The sequence below is a fragment of the Mesitornis unicolor genome, unplaced genomic scaffold, assembly GCF_000695765.1.
Source record: "Mesitornis unicolor isolate BGI_N332 unplaced genomic scaffold, ASM69576v1 scaffold10857, whole genome shotgun sequence".
Classification (NCBI taxonomy): Eukaryota; Metazoa; Chordata; class Aves; order Mesitornithiformes; family Mesitornithidae; genus Mesitornis; species Mesitornis unicolor.
Window position 1 is genome coordinate 7,041 of NW_010197111.1, and position 19,040 is coordinate 26,080.

Consider the following 19,040-nt stretch of genomic DNA (forward strand, 5'->3'; position numbering starts at 1 on the left):
CTGCTGGGAGCAGAAGGGAATGGAGAAGTAGAAAAGTAGGGAGAAGAAGACCCCAGCACAGCTGTCCTCTGCCGTGGCTTTGGGAGGGTGCTGTTTAATCCAGTGTCCTAACCCTCCTCAAATTAGGAAAAGAAAAGGAGGTGGTCATGTGACTTGGCATGCCCACCACCCACTGTGCTTCATAGCCCACAGCATGACACCCAGCATGAAGTAGGACCCTAACAGTGTTTGCTGGATAATGCTGTGATGGTGTGTGTGGCAATGTCATGTACAGAACACATAAGTCACGTTAAATCAGATATAACAGTGACACATGCTTCCTGAGAAAACCTACATGATCTTGAACGTGTCTGTTTTCAGGCATTCACATTGAAACTTCAAAAGCAAAAATTTTATTCTATACCTTTAGAAAGCATAAAATAATTTATGAGCAGGTTGTATTCTTAACAAATCTTTGAAAGCTCACAGGGCACTTAATTTTTTTAAAAAAATACAGGTAACTGTGCATATAGAGCATCAAATTTGAAGATTAAAAATGTGTTTTCTTTTGGTATTTCATTGTTGCAGTTGTGGTGAAAGTCTTACATAAAAGTATGTTAGCAGTCACTCCTAATTAACTCATGGCAGCATGCCCGGTGTACACACATTCTGCTTTCTCTCCCTGTACATAGATACACATCTCTAAGAGAGAAACAGCCCCTTACAATGAAGTAAATTGAGTGATTACATTAATTGACACAAATGTTCTCTAAAACAGCCCATTTAATTTTGTTTAGGCATTTCCTGAGTGATGTCTCCTTTGTTTCTAATAAATAACCTATTGTAAAACTTGCTAACAGGAGATGTTACAGAGTAGTCTATTCCAAGGTTAAATTATTAAACTTGTCAGCCGTATAGTCTCAGTTAGACTGTGACTTGAATATGCAGTGTAAAAATGTGAAACCAAAACCCCACAGGAATGTGGATGTATGATGATACATGGTTTGCTTCAGTTTGCATTTTATGGAGTTAGATGTTTGAGTAGATGCTATAGTGAAAGTTCTAGGAAAGATGGTACATCGTGAACTTGTTTGTGGATTTGTGTTCAGGCATGCATCAGCATTACTCTCTCTCTCTCTCTCTTCCCATCTAGAGATTTAAAGATTCATGGATGAATGCAATTACATACATCTGTTGACAATAGGTTTTTCCTCAGTGACTGATTCTGGTATCTGGTAACTTTTTCTGAAGTCAGCTTGACTAAAGATATGTGTACTTTTTTAAAGAAAATGAACCCACTCAACAGGAACACATCTTTAACTTGGTTGTTGGTTTTGGTTTTCTTGTGGTGTTTTGTTTTTGTGTTTGGTTTTTTTTCAAAATAAGTGTATTTGTTATCTATGTAGATGGTAAGGTTATTGTGGTTGAATAAGATGATGAGAGTAGTGAAAGAATGTTGGACTTCTAACGACAGTGCTTCTGCATTTATTGTCCATGCTTGGAAATGTCACCTTTACAGACAGATCATTTCTTCGTTCTTTGTTATGTTTTTATGAATTGTTTGGTGGTTATGACAGCTAGAGTCCAAGGTGATATATCAGACAGCTAATAGTAAGGACTGTAGGTAGTTTCCTGTTGTTTAACTGCAGCCATAGAAAAGTTAAGCATCTGCTTTATAGTTAAACCTCTGTAGAGGTTTGTTTTTCTGTGTCCTGTATTGGGAAAGGACAGTGTTACACATTTAAGGGTAGCACTAAAGAGCGCCTTAGTCAGAAGCCGAAAGCAGCTTGCAGTATAGGCAGTATAAATATACTTTCCCAATATCTGCAAAAACTTATTTTGGGACTGCTGTCACCAGTTAGTGTCCTCCCTGTCATTTTAATTACATATTGTAACAGATACGCATTTGTTTTTCTGAATAATCCAAAGCAGGAGTGAAATGATTCACTTGGAAAGTAGGAGCTTGGATACTTGGCTGACACACGGAGAATAAAAATATGTCCTGAAGTTTGCAAAGGTGAAGGCAGAAAATGCACTGTTAAGGTGCTTCTGTTGTAAATAGGAGCTGGGACATGGAAAAGCTGAGTTAATGACCACTGGGCTTTACTTGTAGTGGTGTTTTTAAAGCTTGTGAAATGGTAATGTTTAGTGTCCATATGCATGCTCCTTAGTTGTTATTCAACAACACTTCTAAGCATGTCCATTTCCATTCAAGGGATTCTTTTTTTTTTTTTTAAGATTTTCTTACACTTCCAGAGTTTAAATACTTTAGGTTTGTAATCTCCTCAGTGAGATTATGAGATTATCTTTTAAGACTGAGAAAAAAACTCTTTGAAATTTATTTCAAAACAGAAATATAAGGAAAATTGTGCTTCATTTTATCAACAACATTTGAGTCTGCTAGCAGTTGAGAAGTTGTAGCAATCTAGTAAGGAATATATGAAGTAATTTCTGAAATAAACATACACATCTGTGTAGAAGGTGGACAGCTTTAATTTTTTTTTCTAATTTTTTTAAAAGTCTCAAAATTTTAGTTGGTCTATACGTGACGATTAGTTTTCCTCCAAATAAACCTCATGTCCTAAAGAGCTAAGTTTCCCGTTGTGCTCCGTGTATTTCAATATGCAAGGTGAGGGATGGTTTGTTTCTCCAGCGGGCCATCAGCCTTGCCCAGTGGGCTACAGGGTAGCCTGGCACCGCTTGGGCAGCGTGGCCATGCCCTGCCACCCTGGCGAGCCACTTCTCTGCACTTGCCTGCTGCTTTCCATCATGGAGCTGGTAAATAAAACGCCTTCTGTACTTTTGGCCTCTTCCTTGGCTTCAGAAACCTAAGAAATGTGTACTGTGGTATGTCCCGTAGGAGGCTGACCTTTTTCAGCAGTGTAGGGTGTGGTCATTGAAGGAGGCAGTGATGCGAAGTGAATCACGAACAGTTTGGGGATTGCCTTGCTCTGTGCCAAAGTATGTTTCTCGTCTCCAGCATGTAATTTTCAGGCAAATCTGTTGAGGTCTTTAATCTATAGTTAGGCTTATAAGCTTCTTTAGACATTTTGGATTTCGTTTTTTAAATAATGGAATACAGCATTATTATTCTGTGAATCTTTCTGACATATTTTCCAGAGAAGGCCTTCCTGGATGTTTTCTATTTATTTCTTTTTTCTTTCAGTTTTCTGAAATGGTTAGGTAAAGATCTCATTTCCATCAAGAAATCAACTGAAATTACCTATTACAAGTGACTGTGATAAATCAGAATATTTTTTTCCTGGCACTGCTGAGCATAAATGTTTTTCAATAGGCTAAAGTAAATATGCATTTCTAAAATTGGATTGAGACAGTAGCTTTTTCTGTGTTTTAAAAAGAAGAAAGTTAATTAAAATGTGACTCCTTTTTCATGTGTTAATACATGAACATTTGGCAAAACAAATCACTTCTGTCACCAGCCATTGGTGTGAAACAGTTCCCTGTGAAGGCCCCTGTTTGCCTCGGGCCAAGTTGCAGCCTGCAGCGATGGGCATTTTTTTACTTCCCAGTTTAAGTGTGTGCGTATGCGTATCTACCTATCTGTGTATCTGGATGTGTGTGTCCATGCATACACACCATGTACAATATATGTTGTTGCATAGCATTGCTTTCATGTTTGAGAAGCACCCTTCTGTGTGTCTCCTCTGCCCAAGTGTCATTTCTCCTCGTTGCTTTATCATTTTCAGGTATTTATTGCAAAAGAAACCTACAGACTTTTACTTTTTATTTTAGGAATATTCAGAGTCAGACTTTTTAAAATCTTTCTGTAGTGTGGATCTTAATAGATGTTGCCTAATCTTTAAAGAAACCTATAAGAAGTCTTTCATATTGCAAACACAACAGCATTAAATAGTCTGTGAATATATTCTTAATGTGCTCTAGGTAAGCAGTTTTCTTTTAATGTCATTTTCTGGGTGTTTTAGGAAATTTTGGTTTCCCTAAACTGACCTAGAGGGATCTTGCTGTCACATTTTCTATTGATCAGTTCTGGTTTCCTTCTTCAGCTCCCTGTAACGTAAGTCTTGGAGGACTCGCTGCTGTTCTGTTTTGGTAGGAGGGATGTCCTACCTGCTTCAGTATTTATTGTGACCTACCAGTCCACAGAAGCTGATGTATGTCCTCCTGCCTCAGTGACTCCAGGCAGTAAGCTGGAGGCATAAGAAAATTCAAACATCTCTAAACCATTTGTGTTGTACTTTTAACAAAACTAATACAGAATTATCTAAGAAAAGGGAAGAAATGGTAATAAATACCATCATTATTTTAAAATTCTTTCAGACCAGGAGAATCTTTAACAATTTACACATTTGGCTCAGCTGTAAGTTACTTGGCATCCTTATGTTCATTTAGGGAAGTTCATATATATGTTTATAGGAAATACATTCTGGAGCTTAATCCAAAGGTTTGCAAACTTCCTGGCTCTCCATAGCGCCAAAAACCTGCATTTCTATGTCTGTCTGTGTTTTTTGCGGATTCCACTTTATATCTTGGCAGTTCCGTGGTCTTCCTAAATTCTGCTTCAGTGTACATACGTCTCAGCTCTGTTGCTGTTTTTTTCTCTTTTTATATGTTGCTGTTCCTTCGCAGTTATATTTTTACTGTCTAGCGCTTATTTTCCAAAGCACAAGTTATTAGTAATGTATGCTACTGTTTCTACTGTGCTTAGGTTTTATATTTCTTTCTGTAATCTGATGCATGTTTTTGCCATTACTTGCTCTTCTCGTTGAGGTAATTTTGTGCAAGGACAGCTACTGCACATACACTAGCCCAGAATACCTCCTATTATTTTATTTTTTAGACATTTTGAGGGGTTGTAGAATTTTAGTCACAATGCTGCTGCGGAAATGGGACTTCTGGAAGACCAGCTTCTTGCTTACAGTTAGTAAATAGCATACTAAATCTTAATTTGAGAGTAGTTTTCTGAAAATTAACCAAAGCTTTTGCGCTTGTACTAAATATAATCCTCTCTCTTACAGATGCAGAGAGAAGAAATATGATTATTATAGCCTGCCAAAAACCTCTGTTGTGATAGCTTTTTATAATGAGGCTTGGTCAACACTTCTGCGAACTGTTCATAGTGTTCTTGAGACATCTCCAGATATACTTTTGGAAGAAATTATCCTTGTAGATGATTACAGTGACAAAGGTAGGAAGAACAATTCTAAATAATGTTGATTGTCGATGGGGGTTTTTCTGGTCAATCAGGCTATACGAGAAAAAAATACGCTGTTTGGGTAACTTACCATAAATTTGTACAACATAGGAATCTAATTGGAAAATAGCTTTTCTTGTAGCATGTCAGTCAAAAACTTGACTTCCGGACCAAATTTAGTTTAGACTGGGGAACCATATTTGGTGTGTTGTAACATGAGTGCTTGCATATATAGATAACCTACAGTCTCATCACAGCATTTTAATTTTCCTAATCTGAGCAAGTTTCCACTGCTCCAAGGTTGCCCTGATGTCTAGTATAGTGAGAGCTACCTGGTTGTCTGTTTTTGTTTGAATTACGGGACACAAAGACAGCACTGGCATTTCCCACCACACATGAATTGTGTTAAGAATAAAACTTCTACATGGAAAAAAAATTATGTAACGTTTGAGGAGCACTTAACAATTTGGAAGTGAATTGCAGAGGCAATTATGAAGGATTCCATTTCTTGGAAGTAACTATGATTTGTGTCCATCCAAGTTCTGTGCTTTTTCCTTGTCCTTTCCTACAGTAGGCAGCACAGCAGAATCAGAGTTCAAAACGCTGGTATCTTTAAGGCACTGCTATAAGTAAGATGCTATTGAAAACAGAGCTTTTTGTAGCATGACATAAACCAACCATTCCAGAACTATACTCTTGCTTTCTTTTTGTATTTTTCTGTTACAGAACATTTAAAGGAGACATTGGAAAACTACGTGGCTGGCTTACGCAAGGTGCGTCTTATCCGTGCAAACAAGCGAGAGGGATTGGTTCGAGCCCGGCTGCTGGGGGCGTCTCTGGCGAAAGGAGACATCCTGACGTTTCTGGACTGCCACTGTGAATGCCATGAGGGCTGGCTGGAGCCGCTGCTGGCAAGGTGAGGTTGTGCTCTGGGCTGGTTTTCTGTCCCGTTGCAGAAGGAGACGTGGTTTGGCACACTTCTGCAGTGGAAAAATGGCTCTTGGTAGATGTTTACTGAAGGTTACCGCAGTCTGGTCTCTGAGGCACTGTGAGTGTTTCTATCCTGGCAGTGGGGTGGCGAGTGGAAGTGTGAAAGGTCAGGAAGTGGATTTTGGTTTCTCCTGAGGTCCAGGCTGCTCTTTTTCTCCAGAGAAAGGAAAAGTTTTGTTTTCAGGAAGAGGAATCCTTCCACAGCTTTGAAACTACTCTGGGGTAGGTGGCTACTTCTCATCCACCACCCAGGCTGACAGAAGAAGATCTGGAAAGATGCATGCCCTGAGACATCCCCTATTGCAGGGCGATGTGCATACAGATTGGTACAGAAGTCAATAAACTTCATCTTCCTACTACTGATCAAGTCCATCTTTCCAAACTCATCCTGTTATAAAGCTTCATGGGGTAGAATAGAGAAGAGTTAATGTTATGTCAGCACTGACTTTTACTTGGACACCATCTGTCCTGGGACACGGTACTTTAAAGCCAAGTAGTTTTTCATCTATACTGCAGATCTGTCAGTCAATTCAGAAGACTTCTGTTAATTAAAAGCAAACAAGCAAACACCAAACAAACAAACAAAAACCCCAACAAAAAACCCTAAAAAGCATTATACTGTTTCTTGATTACAACTTAGAATATTTATGATATTCTTGAAGCCTCAACCAGGCATAGTCACAGCAGCCATACATGGACTTTCTTGCTGTCAGTTCAGTCACTGGTGAACCTCACCACAGCACCCTGCACCGCATGCACAAGGCCGTATTGCTTTTGCCCCTTTTGCTGCCAGCATACATCTTTAGCCCCTTGGAGGCCATTTAGCAGATACTGATGGATACAGTACCTGAGCCAGACCTCTTAGATACACTGTAGAGAAAAACAGCTCTCTTTAAAACATAATTAAAAAAAAAAGTCCTTTCCTCAAGGTCAGTGGTTTAATTTGCATCCTGTAAAGATTCCTACCAGGTACTGTAGACTTCAGAGAAGGACCAGAAAAAACAGCCTTATGCAAACTGGAGAGAGATTTCCAAAAGTATTTACTGTCTTGAGGTGTGCAAGTCTTCCCAATTCCTGGTGGAACTTGTGTTCTGAAACTCCCCATGTCCATTTGAAATTGTATCTGGAATAATTTTTTTTATTTTAAATTGTCATCTTTAACTTGTTTCTAAATTCCACACCGAGTATATTCCAAGTAACTGTGGGTTAACTATTGACAGTACAGATAGTGTGAAGAAGAGAAAAGGGGTAAAAATTGAAGAATAAACATGGTTTTAATGTCTGTCCTCTGGAAAAACAGTATATAACTGGAGACGATTCTGTTATGTCTTCACTTCTTTAGAAAACCACTAGATGGCAATCTTGAGGAAGGATTGGGATCTCTTTAAGTATAATAAATCACCTGTAAAAAGTTAACTCAGGATGTGTCTTGGAATTTTTGCCCTCCCTCTGCAGATGAAGATGTACATCTCTAAGGGGATGTTTGTGTGGCATATCTGGCTTACATATATGGGAGCAATACAATGGTGTTAGCATTTAGCAGTGCAAACAAAGTTGTATTTGTAAGCTGCGTATGCATTATGCCATCTGGTTAATTCTTAACTTGCAGAAAAGGTGATGGCCTTTCACTTACCTGATTCCTTTCATAACTGAAATCACATGCCAGATACCTAATTTTTACTCCTTTTCCTTTACAGGAGCAACAAAGCATTTTTACATTTTCTTGGGAATTTTTTTCCTCTGTGTACGTATCATTCTTATTGCTTTGTACATCAGCTTTATACAAGTGAGACAAGAGATAGCAACATTTGTATAAGCCATTTTGTGCACTCTACCAAACAGGATTTCAATGGGAGATCATAAAGAAGAAAACAGCTGTGTCACATCTCTCTGGCAACAAGGGACCATTTCATATTTAAGGCAGTTTCTCTCAGCTCTGACAATGCTTCTTTGGAACCATTTGCTGTTCTCTGCTGCATTTAACTACCACAAGCTGCTCTAATTTCACAGTCAGAGCCCCTTGGTCAGCCTGCAGGTTTTAAGCTTAATAATTCCATTGTCCCAATAATCGCATGAGGTACTGACTCCCCTTGAAAGACAGGAGTCTTCCTTGTTTGGCAACATAACATGTTCAGTTTTTCCTTTCCTCTGGAATACCCAAATCAGAAGATGCAGGGCTGAAACAAGTACCAGCATTTAAAAGTCAAACAAGTCAGTTTTTCATTGAACTAATAGGAGATGCCTAAGACTGGTGTAGAGAAGATTGCTAAAGAGTGATGTAGGAGCAAAGCCTTAGCTTGAGCTTGTGTGCATGACATTGCTCTCTCCTGGCCTTTCCAGAAGGTGAGTTGAAGGCAAGGGATCCCATGGCCTTTTGTAAGGGCAAGTGGTTTTGGAAAGGAATCCAGAAAACCCTGTATGGTACTGAGAAATTGGAGGAAGGAGACTATCTCCTTCCAGAAGTAGACTTGAAAGAAATGTTGTCAGCTCTGATGTATTCTTATTATGATAAAGATCTTAACTATGTTTACATCAGCCTCACTGGTAGGTGTGTTTTTCTGCAGTACTATCTTGTTTCTGCTTTTTATGACCTATGTTGTCAGGGTTTCTGGAGGCCTCCTTCATATATGTTTCACTATTGGAGATCTCATTCCTGTGTTGCATGCAGGTTTTTTTGTGTGACCTCATGATTTCTTTTTGAGCTACTGATGTAGTGCTCAGTATAACCTTTTGCAGATGATCACAGTTACAAGGACAACCATGAGCCAAGAGCCTAGCTACCTTATTCATTCTTGCAGAATGATAGTCATGCTGCTTTCTAAATATCTTGAAGGCAGCTACCCATACAAAACAAAATAGATGTTTTTGTTGAGAGTGCAGTGCCAAATTTGGCAGCCAAGCCAGATGCTGAATGTGTTATCTCAAGCCATCTGGCATACCTCACTTCCACTGTCCAGGAAGATTGATGCTTGCCAGGTGCCTACAGCTGAGTCCATCTTGATGCATCCTCCTGATGCATCCTCAGCAAGAAATCAGTGGTTATTCATGTAGCTGGCCTTTCCTTGCACTGCAGCATGAGATGAAAAGGAGCAAAACTTTGTGTTTGATATTTGTAAGCATTCTCTGTTCTTGACAGTTCTAGTTTTTGAGAGACGTTTCTAATGGAAGTCGCCTTTTTCTTTTAAAATCATATTAGGATTGCAGAAGAAGAAACAGCTGTTGTCTGCCCTGTTATTGATGTTATTGACTGGAATACATTTGAGTACTTGGGAAATGCTGGTGAGCCACAGATCGGTGGATTTGACTGGAGACTGGTCTTCACTTGGCATACTACCCCTGAAAGAGAACAAAAACTGAGAAAGTCCAAGACCGATGTCATCAGGTTAATTTTTATGCATCTTATGAAACTGTGAATGTTACAAGTGCTTTTGACTTCACTTGGAAATATCAGGTGCTGAAAAATATTTGAGAAATCAGCAAATTAATAAAAATTGCATATGTTGTTTAGTTCCCATTTTTACCCAAATAGCTCCTGCTCAACATGCTTCTGAAAAAATTCTGCCCTAAAAGCTGAAATGCCTGTGTAATCTTCCATATGGAATCCTTATTGCACAAGCACTCTCTGGACTCCTGCAGGCAAATTCCCACAGAAGCTTATCAGCACACAGAAAGGTTGTAACTGATTAACTAATATTGAAGGGTGTCCTCTGCACAAAGCAGGGAGATAAGTGTTGTAAAAAATGTATTGTGGGCAAAGATGAAAAAGGGAAAAAGAAATCATCAACCAGTAAGAAGGCAAAAGTAGTTTTGAAGACATTATCTGTGCCATAGTGATAGTGGTGTTTCCTTGCTCTGTTTTCAAAGGTGAACCATTTTGCCAGTTTATTGGGATGAAATGATACAGCTCTATCCACCATAGTTTCTGTGAAGGGCTAACTCATGCGGTTTCAGTTTTGTTTTGTTATGAGACAAGCTGCAATCAGTCGGTATAATCTGTCACTCCATACTGTATTTTTAGGAGAGGTAAGAGTACAAACAACTGGAAATTGGACACGGTAGACAAAATCCTGATAGTTGAGGGTCTGCTACACTCAATTGGGAGTTACTGTATTTCAGTAGTGTATTGTAAGAATTGAAGCGGTTTTGCATTTCTAACATCACAATTTTGTTGGCTCTTGCTTTTATTTGTAAACTGTTATCCTACAGACTACAACAAATAGAGAATTCTCTCAGAATTTTCTCAGTCTTTTCAAGGTTGCTTATCATGATAATAATACCAAATATTTCACGAATGTTATTGAACTTATCCTCAGCTGAAAGAAGAGAACTTTTTTGTTAAATGGAAAAAGTAAGGCAGTAATTTAGTCCTTCTCAGCATATATTAGTCCACAGCCTCCTGAAAAAAAGTTTCAAAACAGAGTAAATATTTTTAAAGCCTTTAGTTTAAATACGGTGCTTTTCTTCACGACAAGAATTGTCTTTGGGGAAACAATGAGGGATAAAACTTCACAGTAGCCTGAGGAATATGAGCTCAGCAAGTGTCTGGAGAAAGCGGCAGTGCTGCGAGTGGTGTCACCAACAGCTGTGTCTGGAAAGATGAGATCTGGAGGGAGGCAGAAGAGCTTGACTGGTTATGGAGTTTGTTTTGGTTTTTTTTTTCCTTCTGTCTCACCTCATATCTTTCCATTCTTTGTAACAACATATGACAGTGTAAGACAGTGTTGCTTCAAAAAGATGGCTGGTAAAATTATTTTTGACAGATTAAAAGTAACTGATCACTGCACCTAGCATTTGTTAGTGTTTACCTCAACAGCAATTTAGTAAAATTTGTAAAGTGTCAGCTGAATTTAGTTCCAACTAGCATTATATGCTTGGCACTTTAAAGAAGGTAATTTTCTAAAACTGTAAACAATTAGGAACAATAATGAACAAATTCAAGTTTATATAATGTGCACAGAGTACCCTACTAAAAGTCCATCCCTTAAGTGTGCTGTCGCCCTAGGCCTTGTGGTCTTCAGTGAGAATCCAGACTTGGCCCCTGATTTTTTTCTTCCAAGCGTAGCAAACAATTAAAAAAAAAACAAAACAAACAACAGATAGGCAGATCTTAGAAAAAATATCTTCAGGGGCTCTGTTTACTTAATTCTGCTCAGTTAATGTCTGAGAGTTTTTCCACTTGATATTAATGGGATCAGAAATGTTGCTATTTATTACTAAAGCACAAACATGTTTACTTACTGCTTAAGTAAAATGTGTAAGTATACCGCATTTAGAATTTCAGAGCTGGCTAAAATAATTCTGTCACAAAAAAGTTTATGTTCTACTATGTGAAGGTAAGAGGCTGGTTATTTATAGTGACTCACAAAGACACTGTAATTGCAAAAATTTATATTAACACAACATTTATCTTCTCTGACTTCATTGTTATTTTTATTTTAATACATTATGGAGCTCAATCTGATAACAATTTGTTTTAATTACAAAATTAAATTGAAATGGGCTGATGATGTACTACTTATAACCCATCAATGGCTGACTGTTACTTTGTATTCAAAGAGACTGAGAAAATGAAAAATACAATATATTTTTATTTTTGATCTGTGGCTCATAATTTTTTTTCCTGTTTTTTATTAAATTCAGAGGTGTTATTCTCTTCAATAGGTCTCCAACCATGGCAGGTGGATTGTTTTCTGTGAGCAAGAAGTATTTTGATTATCTTGGTTCATATGACACTGGAATGGAAGTCTGGGGAGGAGAAAACCTTGAATTCTCATTTCGAGTAAGTGGCTCAATTGAAAGTGTGGTTTGCTTTGTGCTTTGCTTCTTCAACATGGAGAAATGTGAATCATAGAAGCATAGAATACCAAGTTGGAAGGGACCACAAGGATCATCGAGTCCAACCTCTCGAGGTAAAAGTATAGTTTAAATGAGATGAGTCAGCACCCTGTCAAGCTGTGTAGGGGAATTTACCACTTCACCTGGGAGACTGTTCCAATGTCTGATTGATCTCATAGCAAAAAAATTTCTTCTGGAGTTCAATTGGAATCTCTCCATGAGGTCTTCTTATGGACGAGAGGAAGCATCAGAGGCTGGCTAGCACCCAGGAGGAGCACAGTAGGAGCAGCAGCAGAGTTCCCAGGAGTTGGTGTGCTGGGTGGGTGCACAGGCACACTGCTATGCCCCACAGGGGCTAAGCAGGAACCACAGGGCTTGTGGCAGTCCTTCAGTGGCCACGGACATGCAGCGTGTTGTGCGGACGTGGCTTGTGATAGGGCACTTAAATGAAGAAGCGCAGTGGGAACTCTGGTGTGGGGCTCCCTGCAGGCTGCAGGTGGATCTAGTAGGCCTCTTCTGGGAGGCCAACATTTCTGCAGGATGGGACTGTGCAATGGCCAGCGATAATGTCTGGGTGTAATGGTTTTACTATAGTGCAGGTTGCCAGTGGGCTCTAGGCATTTGAATCCAAATTGTGCACAACATGCTTTCCTCTATTTGATTTCAAGCCTGTGTAACTCAGGCTTCCTGCGGAGAGGGTTTTTGTGGAAGAGAGCAGGGTGCTCTGATGTTGCTTAACTGTGTTCTTCTGGCTGCTCATGGTGCAGAAGAAGGTCAAGAGGGACAAATCAGCATTAATTCTGTCGTCTCTGTGGTTTCTAGACCTGCCAGACCTGAAAATTAGGAGCAGGGATACTGAAAAGCACTGTAAATTAATTCATTGTTCTTCTCATCTCTGAAAACACCGCCCTATCCCAGTCACATGAAAGGACTTGTCCTCAAACCTCCTCTTTCTTGTACTTCAATTACTCTAAACTGAAGAACTTCTCTGTGGTTTTGAGAGGTGCAACAAGACAAAGCTTCAGCTAGAAGCATGATGACTAAGAGAGATGAAGGCTGTGTGCTGAATGCAGGATCAAGCCACTGTGCCTTGATTTGGAATTTCTTAATTCTACTTGGCTGGATACAATTTCACTTGATGGGCATAATGGGCATTGAAACTCTTCTTTCTGAGGGATGCAAAACATGCCCTTTCATCTTCCCCTTCCTGTACATGGAGTGAAAGTAACCTGGTTACAGCTTTCTTCCCCCCTCTCTGCTATTGGTCCTTCAGTGCTATTGGCACTTCAATGTAAGTTTTTGTTTTGTCTTGTTTTGGTTTGGTTTTTTGTTTTGTTTTATTTTTCTGGGTGCTTCTGCTTGATGCACCTGAGTTCTGTCCTTCAACCCACCATCATGATGTGAAAGAAAACCACACATGTGCAAAAAGGCTAAATTATTTACTGGTAAGTTCTTTTTTCTGTTGGAAATTTGATTGCCCACAGGCCTGGATAATATGCCTCCAATTGCCTGGGGTCTTCTCTTTTCTGTCCTTTTTATTTTGTTTCTTTCTGTCCAGATCTGGACATCTGCCTTGCAGTGGGCGCAGTCCAGATGGGTTCATGCAGCTGGGGAGGCCCCTCTGCCTACCCAGCTCCCAGCAGGTCATGCATGAGCAACACTCAGCAGGGCTCAACCGCAAACCAGCAAGCAAAATCACAGCAGAGAAAGAGAGGCAGGAACAGAGTATTTTGTACAGTTTGTCTTTGTTCAGGAGATAGCATTCTTTTTTTAATTTTTTAATTTCTTCCAGAGAGTCAGAAAGTGTTAGAATGGAGGTGGTAGAGCTTATAGACCTTTTCTTATTTAGCGTTCATTGACCCAGCAATTAAGTTAGTTGTCCAAGCACCCTGGCAGGGATGGAGATCCCAAGGAGAGAGCTGTACTTTTACTGTAGCTTTTCATAATGTCACCATCTGTCTCCAAAAAGAAAAGAAAAAATATCGATTGTCTGCATGCATCAAGATGAAAGTGAAAGTAAAAATTAATGTCCTCTTTTTTTCTTTTCATGCTGAAGAAAAAAAGTACGCTTTTATAATGGGCTGTGAGCTAGCCAGACCTAGTAAAGAAACATGTTTTCATGCACGTGAGCATGCAAAATATACATGAAATCTAATGTGCTTCTCTGACAAAGGATGTATGAAGACTTTTAAGGGACAGCCTTCTCCAGAATCACTTTCTTAGCCTTTAGTAGTCAACTTTGGTTTCTCTAGTGAATTCCTTGCTTTGTCTTTCTCTTTTTCCTCACTCTTCATTTGTATCTGATTTTATATAGAGGTCAAAATGTGTTTTCTGTTCAAAACAAAACAAAACAACACAAAAAACCACAAAACCAACCAAAAAACCAACAAAATCTTCTGAGAACTTGTTTAGCAGAAATGTAGTTATTTTTATTGTAATACGAAGACAAGAGACATTTTGAAGTGCTTTGTTAAGGAAGCAGAATTTAATGTGCATTGCTTAGCAACCTACAGTTGTTTTTTAGAGAAATTCAGAATTTTAATTATTGAAAAATCAGCTGTTATGGAATTCTCTTTTTGGCATCAGTTTAACAGAGATATGGTCAGTCTGTTTTCCTCCATTTAAATCAGACTTTACCACAGAAGAGCAGAAGAATGTGCTTCTTTCTTAACTGTGTAATTTTACTTCAGTAGTCCTTATGGTCCATTCCTTGTATTTTGTTTAAAAACAGACTGATCAAAACAGTAAATATCAATAAAAATGCTTATGTGGAATGTAATAAATGTGCAAATTGTTAAACTTTAATAAATTTAATGGCACTTAATATTTGATGACAAACAAAACTTACATGACAAATTTCAACTTTAAAAAAGTAACCTTGGATGTAGGAATAATAAAGTAAGAAAGCTATTGTTTTGAAACAAACCTCAAAAAGAGAGATCTTAAAGAGAAAGTGAATAGCTGCTTTCTTATCAACTTTCAAAATGACAGTAGTGTAACTTACATGTGAAAATACGCAAATTGTTTAAAATATCGGTACAGGATTCTAGATTTCTTGTGTAATTCCTTTAATAATCTTCCTATTCACATGACAAATATACTGCTTCCCCAAAAAGCAACAAAAAAAGAAGAAAGAAATATCTAATGAAAGGCAAGAAATTAAAATTTGAAATCCAGGAAGTAAAGATTATGCAGTGCTCCCTACAGATGAATAATTAATTACCTATACCTTTAAGGAAACCATTTGTTTTTAAAGTAAACGTATGTTTTAGAGTGCTTACAATTTGGTTATTAAGCACAGTATTGTACCATGTGTGAAGGTCTGACATTGTTATCCAAAACCAAATCAATGGAGACAATGTTCATTGTTTTCTAAATTAGGAAATTTGAGAGAAATTAGCAGTCTGAAGACAATGTTCATCTTGTGCATGCTGAAAGCCTTCATCTCTACTGACTCTTTAGATCCCTAAAAGTCCCAGGGAGAGAGATGGGAAAAGTCCCATCACTGACCTGTTGTCACTTATTTGTTACTTCACAGCTTTCACTCCTGCTGCATTAATTTGAATAACATATAATTAAAATGTGTATGCTATGCAGGAAGGTTGTCAGAGAGCAAACCTTTCTACCCCTTCAACATATCTCAGCTAATTTCTCTTGTCCTCCATTTACAAAGGAAAGAAGAGATACCACCTACACCCAGTTGAATACATGAGGAGAGTTATCCCACTAGAGTGCCTGTTCTCAAAAAACTTTTACAGAAAGTCTGTTGGAGCCATTGGTGATAGCCTCAGGTCTGTTCAAGTGCAGCAATGTGTCCTACTCCCATCTGACTAAATTTCAGAAACTTTGTTTTGGGCACCCTTCAGAAACAGGTTGTCTGCCTCATTGTGGTCACGCACAATATTAAATAGGAAATACTTAGCTGTGCTTTCTGCTCATTATATCAAACATGAGATCAGAACGGATGATGGAAAAGTGGCTGTGTGGATGAGCTGCCAAAACTCCATGGTTTTCAAAGGAGAGGAGTATAATAAACAATTGTACAGAGTGCTGAGGCTAGGGTATCCACTTGGTGGTCATTTATGGGCTCTGTCTCCAGGGAAGTACATTTCCTGATCTCAGGAGCCAGAGGCAGGAGGATGAGGGCAATAGCAGAGTGAGTTCGGCCACTTCCACATTCAGGTTCAAGTACTTTCCTTGACAGCGAGTGGGAATTTTGCTTTAGACAGTGGAGGTTTCGTCAATGTTGGTTGGACCACCATGAGTTAGTTACAGAATTACTTTGCTTTTTTTCATGTATTGGGTCTGGCATTCCTTTCCTAGCTTTCCAGTGTTAAAGTTTAGTTGTATTTTTATGACAAGCACTTGTTCATCTCTTCTGAAATGGTGAATATAGAAATAGGAACACAACTTAATCATTCTCCAACAATAAGACAAGCTTACCTGCTTTGTCAGGTCAGCTTTCCAGTAGGATATAGACAAAGATTTCTGGTAAAAAATCAGTTATGAGTAATGAGTTTCTTTCTGAGACAGCTACTTGCATAGTTAATTTGGACAATAAACATGCCTCTTTTCCCCTTTTTTATTATTTTCATTTTTATTTCTTATTTTTTAAAATGCCTGAATAACTTGAATCGTAGACCACAGCTAAATACTGTGAATAATACAGCTAAATACATCTGCAGAAATACTGTAGACCATTTCTTACAAGGCTTTCAGAGAAAGTGAAGCTAAGAAGAGGATAATTGCAAACCTTATAAAATCAGAGATAGGGTTATCTCCTTGTTATTCCTAGTGATTTGCTCTGCGTTCACAGGATGACATTTTATCTAGCTTATTCATCAAATGGGATGCAAAATTATTGTATGTGTTGTGTATAGTATTCTGTGATATTCTTGAGATGATATTATCCTTACAAAGACTTATTGTTACTGTATCCTTCTGCTTGCAAAGAGTCAAATTAATGATGCCCAATATCAATGCTTTGTTCAGATATGGCAGTGTGGAGGAAGTCTCGAGATCCACCCGTGCTCACACGTAGGTCACGTTTTCCCCAAACAAGCTCCGTACTCCCGGTCCAAAGCTTTGGCAAACAGCGTGCGTGCAGCTGAAGTGTGGATGGATGAATATAAAGAAATTTATTACCACCGAAACCCACATGCTCGCCTGGTGAGTTCAAGTTCATTTTTCTTGGAATTTCAATAGATTTTGTTTTCAATGAAATAACTGTTAATTTAGCTAATATTTAACTTGAAGTGCTTTTTATGTTTATTTCTTCTTTCTTCTAAAACTTTTTCCCAAACATAGAGTAAGTGTATATATAGTTATTTTTTAACTCCTTGGAAAAAATCAGAAATTCCATAAGACTAGAAAAAGGCCACATTTGTGTCAATATTAAATGAATAAATGACTAAATGACAATCAAGTAAAGCAGGGTGACCCAAGTAAGGAGGAGCTGTTTATCCTGAAATGTATGCTGCTATGAAACAGCTGATACAGGATTCTATGAATAAAGAATTACAGAAGAGACAATTAAGAAGTGCTAATCAACAAGGTTCAATGGACAGTAGATCTTTAAGCGAACAGCATGGTAATAATCTTTAGCAAAATCCTGTCTTGTGATAATTGTAAAATTATGGACTGGTGTAAGACAAAATGGATTTTTTTGTTTGATTTACTGCTGCACAATGTTTGATTAAAAAAAAAAAAAGCACACAAAGTCAATATTGCAAAGATTAAATTTAAATCAGTCCTGGGAACTCAAGTGAAAATGTTCCTAATAAAATGTTTGATGTATTGGTTCTTTTTTTTTTTTAAAAAAAAAAGTTAATATTTTTACTTTCTGTGATGAACAAAATACAAGATCACTTGTTTGCAGTTTTTTTCAGGAGTTAAATACTGTGAAAACTGTAGATCAGAACAGGAAAGCAGTGTGCAAATTCATAGTTCGAATATATTTATCGTGAGGGGCCTGTAGGCCAGAAGACAATAACACTGAAATATCCTCGCAATGCCTAGAAATTACTTCTCTGAACCTCTGGCACAAAGTCCAAAATTCAAGCCTAAAAGAAATCACTCTGCTGTTGCTTTTTTCTGGAGGTGCTCAATCTTCCCAGGCACTTCTCTCTGCACAGAATGTTTTCTTAGTGCCGGCTTTCTGGGTGTGTGCATCGAATAAACTGCCCTGCTGTGGGATGCTGGGCATCTCCCTCTGGCTACACTGGGCCAGCACCTAAGAACCAGGCAGGAGGACAGGGAGTTCCCCACACGTTTGTCCCCCAAAAGACATTAAAGAAGAAGAAAACCCTCTTGAAATTATTATGCTTTTAAAAGGTATGCTGGAGGACACTGAGGAAGCTGAATTTGGTTAGCTTTCATCTTGTGTTCCTTTGGATTAAACTAAGTAATTAGATTATTGTAGTCCATGCATTTGTAATAATTGTTTAACATCATAAAAGCCATTTAGGTTTTATTATTAGAGTCTGACTTTGAGAGAAATATGGGTTTTCTGTATCCGAAGATGGGAGCTCACAGGCAATGCCAGGCTGATTCTGCTCATCATATGCAAAAAGAAAACAGCAATAAATGCTGACAGTTTTTCTTATAAAGTTCTGGGCAGCTGATGTCTGTGATGACAGAACTTTAAAGGATATTTGTGTGTTTATATTGAAAGTTTTGCATATTGGCTTATTGTAACACAGTGGATGTAAGCTGAGACTCATGCATTATTTTGCATGTATTAAAGCTGCCATAAGCGCACTCTGGTTTCTGTAATACTCTGTGCACCACTTGTTGCAGCGGTTGAGTTCAGACCATTTTACTTCATCTAACCCAAATATTCAGTTCCATAGCATAATGGAAAAAATGATTGATGCTATGACTGCAGAATTTGGTTCCTTAAAATTTCGCTTCAAGATTAATGTTCAGCCCTCAGAGCTAATATGTCATGCTGTTTGTTTACTCAAGCAGGCATCTCTGCCTGTTTTACATCTGCTTTGTGTTTTCAGTAATATTTCCACGGCTTTGAGAAATGCAAATATATCTGTGGTTTGATGAAAGAGTG

General features: G+C 38.3%; 1 protein-coding gene across 1 annotated transcript in view; it reads left to right on the forward strand.

Moving 5' to 3' along the window:
- Window positions 1–4,937: 4,937 nt before the first annotated feature.
- The window catches only part of GALNT12 (polypeptide N-acetylgalactosaminyltransferase 12), a gene marked incomplete at its 5' end in the record, with an annotated part of 31,750 nt that continues 17,647 nt past the window's right edge, over window positions 4,938–19,040 (forward strand). The window contains 5 exons of the mRNA XM_010188697.1: window positions 4,938–5,146; window positions 5,879–6,068; window positions 9,339–9,524; window positions 11,804–11,921; window positions 16,970–17,146. Of these exons, the coding sequence (XP_010186999.1) occupies window positions 4,938–5,146; window positions 5,879–6,068; window positions 9,339–9,524; window positions 11,804–11,921; window positions 16,970–17,146 (880 nt within the window). The remainder of the gene's footprint in view (window positions 5,147–5,878; window positions 6,069–9,338; window positions 9,525–11,803; window positions 11,922–16,969; window positions 17,147–19,040) is intronic.